The 12948-nt window shown below is 42.7% G+C and overlaps 1 protein-coding gene across 3 annotated transcripts in view; it reads left to right on the top strand.

Annotated features, from left to right (window-relative positions):
• The window catches only part of flna (filamin A, alpha (actin binding protein 280)), a 77003-nt gene that overhangs the window by 53734 nt on the left and 10321 nt on the right, over window positions 1–12948 (top strand). The window contains exons 30-40 of one of the 3 annotated variants that reach the window (XM_028583925.1): window positions 180–369; window positions 2094–2117; window positions 2850–3097; window positions 4748–4822; window positions 5972–6071; window positions 7827–7967; window positions 8072–8200; window positions 8872–9045; window positions 9374–9535; window positions 11920–12123; window positions 12243–12395. In XM_028583925.1, the coding sequence (XP_028439726.1) occupies window positions 180–369; window positions 2094–2117; window positions 2850–3097; window positions 4748–4822; window positions 5972–6071; window positions 7827–7967; window positions 8072–8200; window positions 8872–9045; window positions 9374–9535; window positions 11920–12123; window positions 12243–12395 (1600 nt within the window). The remainder of the gene's footprint in view (window positions 1–179; window positions 370–2093; window positions 2118–2849; window positions 3098–4747; window positions 4823–5971; window positions 6072–7826; window positions 7968–8071; window positions 8201–8871; window positions 9046–9373; window positions 9536–11919; window positions 12124–12242; window positions 12396–12948) is intronic. The other 2 variants (XM_028583926.1, XM_028583928.1) reach the window with 2 other exon arrangements.

The following is a 12948-nucleotide window of genomic DNA, read 5'->3' as shown; positions in this document are numbered from 1 at the left end:
ATATCCACCATTGCGTATTTGTAGAAATCTGGGATGTAAACGTAGATGTTTAACAATCTCATGAGTGCCTGCAGTTATTCTGTGCTTACCATCCACTACACTTAACCACAAAGTCACTTATATTTATTATATGAGTTACAAAAACTGTTTTTAAACTTTGGCCACTTCCACCCCTGCAGGACCCAGAGGGGAAGCCTAAGAAGGCCAATATCCGTGACAACCATGACGGGACCTATCTGGTGTCCTATGTGCCGGACATGACTGGCAGATACACCATCCTCATTAAGTACGGAGGGGACGAGATCCCATACTCACCCTACCGTATCAGAGCCCTGCCCACTGGAGACGCCAGCAAGTGCACTGTCACAGGTATGTTAGACCCCTGCTCATATAAGTTTGTTTTCATATGTTTGAAAAATGGACTTAAAGGACCAATATAGCAATACTCAGATTTTTATAGAATGTTTTACTCTTCAAATACGTTGTATTGTAGGTCAAATGTCTCTCCTGCATGATAATGAATTTTACTGTTACATACAAAAACCCCAGACCAGATTTTCACCAGGATTTTATGTCCTCATACATCCAAATGTTGTTGCAAGAGGACTTTGTTTACTGTAAATTGGGGTGAACAGCAGCAGGAAGCCACCGCTCTGAAGATTGGTTCCTATTTTGTGATAGAAAAGCACAGGACCTGCACAGTGTTGTGTTATTTGTTTCGTCCACAGTTTAACCTATTAGGAAATGCCCTCAATTTCTTGCAGAGAGTTACATGTAGAAGATTGATACCACTCTCATATCTGTCTATTAAATATGAAGCTGGAGCCAGGGGAAGCTAAGCTTAGCATAAAGACTGGAAGCAAAGGGAAGAAACATTATTATGAATCCCACTACTTTTCTTGGCAAGATGCACCCTGCGTAGGGACAGGATAGCCCATTGGTCAGGGGAGAACACGCGGGCATGGGTGCCTGGCCAATCCTAGCGCTTGAATGCTGTCTCGCCCATAGACTGTAAAAATAACGGACAGAGCTTCCGGGTTTGAAAAGTGAAGCCAGAGCGGAAGTGCCTGCTTGCTCTTGAGGGAATTACTGTAATTGCTGGAATTGTTGGGGCTTTGTAAATTATAGAGTGTGGTCTAGACCTACTCTAAAGTAAAGTGTCTCGAGATATCTCTTCTTATGAGTGGATACTATAAATAAAATTGAATTGAAAATTGAATTGAAAAATTAAAGCTGCATTCTCTGAGGAATGATGAATGGCGCCAGTACCCAGAGGTCCCGGTTTATCGCCGGTAAATCGCCACAGGATGACTCTCTTCAGAAGGGTTACAAATCGGCAACTTTCCCCCTTTTTAGCGTTTAGCTTAGGGCAGCCCCATTGAAACCATAAACAACACCGGCTTGGCCGCGTCATCCTCCTCAGCTCCGCCCTCTCGTCAAAAATTGTCACATGCGGTTGCAAAAAAAAAACAAGTTGGCGACGGCCAAATTGCCAAACTCGGAGTGACATCACCGCTGCTACGTCCACTTTTTTTTTTTTTTTACAGTATATGGTCTTGCCAAGAAAAGTAGTGGGATTTATAATAACGTAGGGGACACGGAGCCGGACTTTTTCTCCGTTTGCATTTCCAGTCGATATGCTAAGCTAAGCTATGCTAAGCTAAGCTAAGCGGCCGCTGGCTCTAGCTTCACACTAAGCGTCAGACGTGAGTGGTAACCGTGAGAGCGCGAAAGAGGATACATCAGTCGTGAAAAGTATCGACTTTCATCTCTCAGTGTACCTGCTGCTCATATTTCATTTTTTTTTTCATGCATTGTTATGTTGTGTTCCTCACGCTGTGCTCCTCAGTTACACTCCCCCCTCACTGAAGTTCCTTGCTGTACACACACACACACACACACACACACACACACACACACACACACACACACACACACACACTCCCTGCTTCACACTCCACCATCACCGTTTGTTTTCAAGTGTTTGGAGCACAGTGATTGCCTCCCACCACCCCCACCCCCACCTGACTGTCTTTTTATTTGTCACCTTTGTTTTCTCTCGCTCCCCTGCTTCTCACCGTTCCTATTATCAGTCTCAATCGGCGGTCACGGTTTAGGTAAGCCTTCTGAACAACTTTGTCATGTAGAGGAACTACTCTTACCTTTCTTTCTTACTCGGTTCTGTCAGCATGGAGGATGGTGGCACCAGCTTTCAACATGATACCCCATTTTTCTCTCTCTCTCTCTCTTTTTTTCTACTCTATACTCTATATATTTCTCTGTCCCTTGCCTTCTCTTCCTCTCATTTCGTTTTCCACTTCCTTTGTCAAAACGTTTGTCTTCGTTTCCCTCTCTCATTTTTTTTGTTGGACGGACTAATGGACTAACGGAGTAGGTAGGATGGCATGGTGGAATGGCTAATCTAGCTTTCAGTTCTACATGGAAAACTGTATGACAATAACATATGAGTCAATAGTAACAACATAGTGTGGACAGATATAACATGACTAGATCTCATCCAGCTTTATCCCTGTCTCGTAATTGTGAAATGTGCATGCTGAATTGTGTGTGTGTGTGTGTGTGTGTGTGTGTGTGTGTGTGTGTGTGTGTGTGTGTGTGTGTGTGTGTGTGTGTGTGTGTGTGTGTGTGTGTGTGTGTGTGTGTGTGTGTGTGTGTGTGTGTGTGTGTGTGTGTGTGTGTGTGTGTGTGTGTGTGTGTGTGTGTGTGTGTGTGTGTGTGTGTGTGTGTGTGTGTGTGTGTAAGGACGTGTGTGCCTGTTTGTGTTCTGTTAAGATATTTTATAATTAGAAATTCATTTCACCACTGAGCCTTTCTTCTCCGTTGTTAAGGCGCAGGCGTTGGCCCAACTATCCAGATTGGCGAACAGACAGTCATCACAGTGGACGCCAAGGCGGCTGGGAAAGGCAAGGTGACCTGCAGCGTGTGCACGCCCGAGGGGGCGGAGCTCGACGTGGACGTCGTTGAGAACGAGGACGGCACATTCGACATCTTCTACACGGCGCCGCAGCCTGGCGAGTATGTCATCTGCGTCCGTTTCGGAGGGGAGCACATCCCTAACAGTCCCTTCCAAGTCACGGTGAGTGACGTGCATTTTCACTTTCACTTACACAGGGCAGGTTGGTTGAGCATACAGGCTCTTTTGCTGCAATGCCCTGTTGACCGACAGCTTAGTGGAACAACAAAAAACGAAATAACAAGAGCAGAGTCAAGGAAAAACCGAAAAACTGATCAGATCATGATCATGAAGCAGGCAGGACAACTTGGATAAGATAGACTTTATTAATCCCACACTGAGGAAATTCCCTTGTCACAGCAGCTCAAAAGAAAAATTCACACACATCAGTATAACACATTAAATAGACATAGGAAAAATATACAAAAAGTATTAGAATAAATAGAATAAGAAATAATAATAGTAAAATGTACACGGTAAACACCCTTATTATAAACAGACAGGTATACACAGATATACAGATGAGTAAGGTTCGGATGAATAGAAATGACATATTGCACAGTAGGAGGTGACACGGAGTAATAAATAAATAAATATGCATAGTGCAGAATATTGTCAAGTGATGACTCATGTTGCAGAATCAGCTAGCTGTGCTACATTATACTGTTGTATTAAAGAGTGTGACTGCTGCTGGATATACTACAATAATATACTAGAATTACACTAAACTTTGTTTAGTGTAAAAAGTGCATGGACAGTTTTTTTCCCTACCATTATGAGGCTAAGGCGCAGCACCCGAAGGCCGTTTGGTGCACCAACTAAGCTGAACGAATGTAACTAAATGACTTTTCTCAGATCTAATGATTGTAGTTAGTTCCCAGTGGACTTCTTTAGCAAGTTTTTTCTTTAAGCTTTAAGGGTTTTTATTTATTTATTATCTGCTCTGGCTTTTCCAATGTTTTAGACACAGTTATGGTGGCAATAGTAATGGTCCAAAATGATGTGAAATTGTATTTATTTTTGTAATCAAAAAACGTAACTTTTTTTTGAGGATGGCCCCTTAACAAACCCCTCCCACCAAACATTTGCACCTAATAGTGCGTCCCATTTAACTTGGAACTCGGAAGCCGAAGCTGGGAATGACGTCACACCCGAGGTGAATGCGTTCCTTTTCCAAGTCAGATTTTCATTGTTTTCATTAGCTCTAGCTGGGTTAGCCATTTTTAGCGGTTAGCATGCCAGTTGATAACAACGCATTACGCTGTTTTTTTGTGCATACAAACAGCGTGACAACATGTCTACAGTTAGAAGATGGACAGAAACTGCTGTACGACTGATTTAGTGAGATACAAATGACACCGAAGTGCTGATAACTGTATGTTACTACAGCTTTTACAACTGTTGATGCACAGACCAGCCATGTTGGATTTTTAGCTCGGTGTACTCGGTGGTTGCCCAAATTCCGAGCTTGGAAATCCGAGGTCAGTGGGCGTGTTTCCGACTTTGACCTCGGAAAAATCCGACTTCCGAGTACCTATGGAACGCACCATGAGGCGTCCACAAACCTAGGGAAAATGCTGCAAAGTTCCTTGACACCGTTTCTCCCCACAGAAGCTTCGTGATTGGGTCCTGCTTGCGCCAGACGTTTTCTAAATCACTCTGACTACTGTTTTATTCCCCATCCAATCCCCTTCCATCTTTGTTACCCTCTCCATCCCCTACACAACCCCCTTACCTACCCACCACCTCCCCCCTCCTCCCCCTCCCCCTCAGGCGCTGGAAGGAGCCCCATCAGACCAGCTCATGCAGCAGAGCCAAATGCCCCAGTACTACGCTCAACAGCCCTGGGTACCTAAAAAACCTCCTGTCTGCAGCCTCTCATCCCTCTCAACTCAACTTTTTTTTCCCATCTACTTCTATTCTTTCTTTTCCCCTCATCCACATCCTCACACGTGGCCTCCTTCTTTCATCAGCCCGCATTCAGTGTCTGCTGTCTCTCCTTGCAGGTGTTTTATCTCTTGACGGGACTTTTATCTCTCATTTCGCTCCCTCCATCTCATAAACAGGATTCCTCAAACACATGGAAAATGCAACAGAGCTGCACTTAGCGATAGCGAAAAAGGCACATTCATATTCTTCTCCTGTGTGCCGCAGTTCCAAAATATACACACAGGTTTTTTGTGAGCTGCAAAGATTAATCGATTAGATGATTAGATTACTTTTTTTTTTTTATATATATATATATGAAGAAAAAGTAAAACAATTCTCTGATTCCTGCTTATTATATATATATTTTCTGGTTTCTTGACTCCTCTGTGACAGTAAACTGAATATCTTTGAGTTGTGGGAAAAACAAGACATTTGGCGACGTCATTTTGGGCTTTGGAAAACACTGATTGACACTCTTTTTTTTCCCCTAATCTACTGACATTTTAAAGACCAAACAAGTAATTATTGGATAAATCGACAGTGGAAATAATCGTTAGTTGCAGCCCTACAGTTTTTATTCCACAACATGGGAAATGCGTCCCTTGCAATTTGGGAGTTAGATATCTCCCATGAGTTATTGTGCAGTGCGTCTGTTCAGCGGTGCTCCATGTCGACTCGCTTAGGAGACAAAAGCCATTTTGAGAATGATCAATGTGGGCATGTCAGCTGCTCCACATTTCACAAAATGGCTAACTGTGCTTTGTCATTCTCTCCATGACCTACCAGTGTTGTTGTCCTCATCTCATTTCTCTCTCGCAGCTTGTGTCGGTGTCATCATCCTGACCATGATCACCATTGTCATCCCCCCCCCCCCATTGTCCAATCATTTCATCTCATGATTGTCTCATCCCATTCTGTTTGTTGGTGTTCTGGAAACTTTTGCCCGTCTGTCCTGCGCTGTGTCGACTGCATCTGTGACGTTTACTGTTAACCGCAACCACGCCCGTCGCCGCAACCCTCGTCACAGACTGTGTGTATCTGACCTCTGCCCTCTGCTCTGTCTCCCAGGCAACAGACAGACCAATGGGAATGAACGGTCTGGATGTGGCAGGGCTGAGGCCGTTTGACCTGGTCATCCCATTCACCATCCAGAAGGGAGAGATCACAGGTAACATAAACCCGTCTGCACTATAATCAGGGTTCCCACACATTTTCATTGACAAAATTCCAAAACTTTTCCATGAGTTTTTATAACGCAAACATAACTCTATAGTATACTTATATATAAGTTTATTTGATATTGCACCTTTTACAGACAAAGTCACAAAGTGCTTCACATGACAAACATTTGTAAAAATACAGTAGGATCCAACAGAAAATAAGCAAGGAAAAAATTAAAAAAATTAAAAATTTTCTATTTCAGCAAGTTTCTTTTAATGTGGCCGTTTCCATTCAACACTTTTCACAAGTAAAGTAAAAGTAAATCTGTTCACTACTTTCATTTGAATTTGGGTGTTTTATTCAATTTTGTAGCATTTGAAAAAAAAAAAAAAAAGTAAAATCATTTTGAAAAAATTGACAAAAATGTCCAATAAAGCAACAAAAATGTTGGGAGAAAAACAACAAAAAACCTTTTCAAGTACGAGGTGAAACAAAACTGAATATATATTTTTAACGAACTTGATTAAAAAATCATTTCTGGATGCAGTTCTAAAAAACAATGTATGGAGCCTAAATAATTTGTAATATATCTTCTCTGATGACAGATACAAATTGTATCTGTTTTAAAAGAGCCATGAAATATTAAATGTACACTTGCCCCGCATCATTATTCAAACATATCAGATTCTAACATAGTTTCAGCTAGCTGGAGGGAGAGACGGAACGCGGGGAGGAAATTAAGAAGCGTACATGATGGTGAACAAAACCATCATGCATCGAGGCATATTAGAGTTTGAGTTACATCAACGGCTGCAGAAAATAATAGGTGGTGTCACTACCCGATGTGAGTCGAGTGCAGATGTGAGTTGCGCATGCGTCACTTTGCGACAGCCCCACACAGGTAGGCTAGACCAGATTTCACGCAGATCTGTTTTGCGGTTAGCCACAGTATAATGAGATAGGTACATTACATAGCAGTAATTTATTTAGCGTTAAGGCATCACATTTTCACGGCACAATCCCTGATGTCAAATGGACCTACATAACGAAGTTCGTTCACTGCTGGCTACAAGTTAGCAATCAAACCAAATAAAGGCTGTCACTTGAATGGCGTTTTGAGCGAACGTTGGCAATCAAACAATCATAGATGGCTAAAAGGTTTGCCGGATCCCGATCCCTTGGCGTTATGCCGTAAACAGTTTTTAAATCTGAGCACGCGCAACTCACATCTGCACTCGACTCACATCGGGTAGTGACATGTGGAACCACTATCCGCGGAAGATTACTGTAACAAGTAATTTCATTAAACAACAAAATCCGATGACTTTTCCAAAACATTCAAGGATTTTACTAATTCCGTGACATTTACGGGCCTGGGAAATGAGATTTGAGGACTCTTCCAGGTTTTCTGTGACCGTGGGAACCCTGTATAATGATCACATCTTTCATCTTTATTCATCTTTATTTTGGATTCCCCATTAGCTGGTAATGATGTAGAAGCTACTCTTCCTGATGTCCACATAGAACAATCACAACATTGACATAAAAATACCATACATACAATTTTACATACATTTAAAACAACGCATAAAAAGCATATCATTGTGTACATGTTTCGTAAATTACGGCCCAGTAGAATGACATTCCATTCCAACAATAACAGCCCATCGCAGACTGATTGAAGCCCAATGTTGTGTGTAAAGTGATGATCTGTGTGTTGCGTGTGTCTCGCTGTACGAAATGTTTCTGTTGTCTGCTTAAGGTGAAGTCCGAATGCCATCGGGCACCGTGGCCAAGCCTGACATCACAGACAACAAGGACGGCACTGTTACGGTCAAGTACGCTCCCACTGAGGCCGGTCTGCACGAGATGGACATCAAATACGATGGCATCCACATCCCTGGTACAACTTCTGACACAATGTGTTTTGAAAATCCAGCGGAAATGTTTAACCCCCCCCCCCCAAAGGTGCATGAGATATTCTTCTCCTTTCTTCTCCATTCACAGGAAGTCCCCTACAGTTCTACGTGGACTACATGAACAGTGGTAATGTCAGTGCGTATGGCCCAGGCCTGATCCATGGGACTGTCAACAAGCCTGCTGTCTTCACTGTTAACACCAAAGATGCTGGAGAGGGTATGTAGCAGTCGTATGGCAGAATACATCTGACTGTATGCAGCCGCCTGCGTAGATTAGTGGTGTAAATCACACATTTGATCACGATACAATATTACATCTATTCTTTCAACTTCAACTTTCAAACTCCATTGTCCTGAAGGACATTTGATCTGCAGCAGGCATTACATTAAGGACCATGACAAACATAACATATTGACAGAACAACAACAGCAACAAATTCCACACCACAAATGAAAACAAGGGACAAACTGAACCAGCCAAACAAGCTAAAAACATTAGAAACATCAAAGTAAATAAATACATGGTAAGTACAAATTGAATGGAATAACTCGATATTTATCGATATTTTCCCTTTGCATCGATAATATTGGATCGCTGAGGACTGAATCGATCCAGATCGATTGTATCGTTACACCCCTGCACGTTACAAAGACATTCTCAAAATTGTAGCAAAGGTTATTTTACACACCACTTAATTTTGTTTACAAGACTACACTCACCAGCTCACCAATATTTTGTTTAAGAACGACCTGTAAAATAACTTATATTTTTGTGAAATGCAATGAAATCTTTGAACACTGCAACTGTTGGGCATTTTGTGTGCATGACACAGAAATAAAGGAGGAAAAGAAAATATGAACCCCTCTGTTCCTATCATGTCCTTGTAGGCGGTCTGTCTCTGGCCATCGAGGGTCCATCCAAGGCCGACATCAGCTGTGTTGACAACCAGGATGGGACATGCACTGTGTCCTACCTGCCCGTCCTGCCTGGAGATTACAGCATCCTGGTCAAATACAACGACAAGCACATCCCCGGCAGCCCCTTCTCTGCTAGGATTACTGGTAATACCATATGATCTTAAATACTCAATGATTAACAGGAAATATGAACCACCATTAAAGGCCATCATATCGCTGACATGACATCACACACGTGGTAATGTTACTGGTGTTATAAGTTAGCATAGTTACACAACCGGACCCATGGTTAGTTTTAGGGATTTCAGGTGGTTTCCTCTGAGTGACAGAGATGAATGTCCACATGTTGTAGTTACTGTAGATGCAGTCAATTTACGCCAGGGAGAAATGACAGAACAAGTTTGACTATCACTGCCCCCATACTATCTTGTCTCCTCTCTCTGAGTGTGCCTGTCTCTGCTGTGTCCCCCAGGTGATGACTCCATGAGGATGTCCCATCTGAAGGTGGGCTCAGCTGCAGATATCCCCCTGGACATTGGAGAGTTTGACCTCAGCCAGCTGACAGCCTCCCTAACCACTCCCTCGGGCCGCGAGGAGCCCTGCCTGCTGAAGATGCTGCGTAACGGACATGTTGGTGAGTGTGTGAAATGGACTGACTTAAAGGTACAATATGTAACATTTCTGCTTTAAAATGTCTAAAAATGACCATACATATGTTATATATTTTTATGAGTTGTGTTCTTACACTATCCTAAATGTTTCCACCAAATGTCAAACCCAGAGAAATGTGTTATTTTATTTTCAGACACGGCACGTTTCCTTTAGTCGCCAGTCAGTGGCGTCATATAACCTTTCACCCTCCAGTTAATCTAACTTCCGTCAGAACACTGGCACCAAGATGATACGTTCAGGAGTAATTGTAAATCATACAATATCACAGAAAAAAAATACTTGTAACCGTAATACTGCTTTTTTTTTTGCCATACAGCATCATTTTGTGATTAATTACATCCCACTTTGTTATCACCGTAATACAACAGAGACTTTATCTATTTTGAAAGTTCAATATCGATACCGGCTTGACGTTACTACAATGTGCTAACGTTGATGCTAAAGCTTTGTGGGCAACATTATGAGGTTACAACATCGTTCAACATGCTAATAGTTATTTTTAGTATGACTGTTTCGACCACAGCTAACAGGACTGAGCTAACCCCCGAATAACTTCACTAGTAACGTTAACATTAGCTGTATAGATAGACGATTAATCTAATGCTAATTTAGCCAAAGTAGCACACCCCGGTCTGTCTGTCTCACTCCCCCGGCGCAGAGAGACTCAGTCGGGATGACAGCTGACAACAGCCCCGGGACATATAGCTAGCTAGTTACCGTTAGCCCCCAGTCACCTATCAGCCAGCTACTTCCATTACAGCAACCCCCGGCCAGAACTTATCTCCAGTGCCTGGTGCTTACGACGCTAACGGCAGTTTAATTAAACGTCGGGAAACAGACCATATCAGACCCAGCACCGAGTCACAACAGCGGCCATCCATAGCGGTAACTAGCTACATCTCCGTAGCGCTACCGGTGTATGTGCCGAAAATCTCCTCCCTGCCGAATTTCTCCCCCCTTCGCGTTTAGCTGTCTTTACGGTTAGCTAAATTAACCCGACAAAAGGTGGGTTAAGCACCAAAACGAAAAGTTAAGATTACTGAAAAGTGAAGGGGAGATCATTCCGGGCAGCTGGGAGATGTTCTGCTGCTGCACAACAGGCACCGAACGTCCTGGCTCGCTATCGCGGAGATTCCCCCAACAATCCCCACCCACACCCGTCTCTCAGCCTCGTTTAGTAGCTAGGTAGCGTTACAACAAACCCCGTTACAAACACCGCCCCGGTGTTGAAACCATCCAAAAGGTGACATTGATATGTGAAATATTTTGTGTTTTAGCTGCTGGCTACTGTTAGCTTGCTGGCTCACTAGCTAACTGGTCAGCTACAAATAAAAATCTAATCAAGAAAAACGTAATTATGTTGGGGAAACTGCAGCTATTTTATTAGAATAACATGAATAAACGTAACATGAATAAACTTGAATGGGTAAACTCGTCCGTGAACTGATGCATTCTAACCGGCAGCGAAGGTGTTTAACACTAAAAACTCCCATAATTCCACACAATTTCACAACGTCATCAAAAGTCCAGTTTTACCGTCCATTGTTTTGGTTGAGAGACCCCTAGCGGCAGAAAGTTACATATTGTACGTTTGAAGACTTAAAAGTCTTAAATGTGTTTTGTGCTTCTTGCACTCAGCGGGGTTGGGGCAGTTTGTACGGCGATATGAAGCAACTGCAGCCAACTGCGCGGAAAGTCTGAGCGCCCAGCCGTGCACCGTAAAGATTTTGAAACAACGTGGACCCCACGATGCAATGATTGGCTACAGAAGAGAAGAAAATCGTTCTTGGACCCGCTCTGACATCTTTGACTGCAATCAATATCAACAACCTTCGGCACCGCCCTAGTCTGTATCGACAACGTTTCATTTCTGGGATTGTTGTCCCTCATTTTCGACAGGATGTCCGTTACCTTCCACTTTCTTTGTTTTGGCATTTTAAACTCCGGTGGATTTCTGAGGACTATGGTTAACTGCTCCTCAGATCTCTGCAGGGTAAATCCAGACAGCTAGCTAAACTATCTGTCCAACCTGAGTTTTCTAAAACTAAAAACAACTTTTGAACGAGCAGATGTTCCAGCGAAACAAGTTCCTTCCCGAGGCTATTTTGGAAAGGCAATGTTGCTCCGTCCGGAGACTAGCGCCACCCAAAACGATTGTGATTGGTTTAAAGAAATTCCGATAAATCAGGGCAACGTTTTTCTCCCATCCCGGAATGTTGTGGGGACTAGCCAGACCCAGGTCTCTAGCACCGCCCCGAGCGCAAGAAGCATGAAACCCGTTTTAGCTGTCGTTTTCTTCTTAAATCCTTGTTTTAACTGCTGTCTTTGTGCATGTGTCTGTCACAGGCATCTCATTCGTTCCTAAGGAGATTGGAGAGCACCTTGTGAACATCAAGAAGAATGGTCGCCATATTCCCAGCAGCCCCATTGCCGTTATGATCAACCAATCAGAGATCGGTGATGCCAGCCGCGTGCGTGTGAGCGGCCCGGGCCTGAACGAGGCCAGGACCTTTGAGCCTGCCGAGTTCATCATTGACACTCGTGATGCAGGTACACGCTTAATTAAAAAAATACATATATTTCTGCGTGTGTTAAGTTTGTCACATTTCCTTTTCAATCATCCAGATGTAATGTTTAGTACCACACTCTCTGGTGTTCCTTCCATACAGGCTATGGCGGCCTGAGCCTGTCCATCGAGGGGCCCAGTAAAGTGGACATCAACACTGAGGACCAGGAGGACGGCACCTGTAAGGTCACCTACTGTCCCACTGAACCAGGAAATTACATCATCAACATCAAGTTCGCTGACCAACATGTGCCAGGTGCGTACCTCAAAACAGCCAGGGACTACAAGAAACTGGCACGAGACTGAACTCCTGACTATAAAACAATGGCTACAAATAATAGAAGAGATTTACACCATGGATTAAAAATGACTTACCAGCTTAGAGTGAGAGAAAATGTTTTCATTCATAAATGGAAGAAATGGATGATTTATGGCAGTGGCGTAACTGATGTATAGATTTCATTATACTGGATTTGTACTTTGATGGTGGAAACCTGTAGCCATGTATTTAATGATTTCATTAGTATGAATATTTTTGTTTCCTTTTTATATCTATGATTGTAACACCCTCGATTTGAAGAACTATATATATATATATATATATATACATACATACATACATACATACATACATACATACATACATACATACAGTACAGGCCAAAAGTTTGGACACACCTTCTCATTCAATGCATTTCCTTTTTATTTTCATGACTATTTACATTGTAGATTCTCACTGAAGGCATCAAAACTATGAATGAACACATATGGAATTATGTACTTAACAAAAAAGTGTGAAATAACTGAAA

Source organism: Perca flavescens, chromosome 7 (genome assembly GCF_004354835.1).
Source record: "Perca flavescens isolate YP-PL-M2 chromosome 7, PFLA_1.0, whole genome shotgun sequence".
Classification (NCBI taxonomy): domain Eukaryota; kingdom Metazoa; phylum Chordata; class Actinopteri; order Perciformes; family Percidae; genus Perca; species Perca flavescens.
The sequence above is the reverse complement of the archived record's forward strand: the minus strand, read 5'-3'. Positions and strand labels throughout refer to the sequence as shown.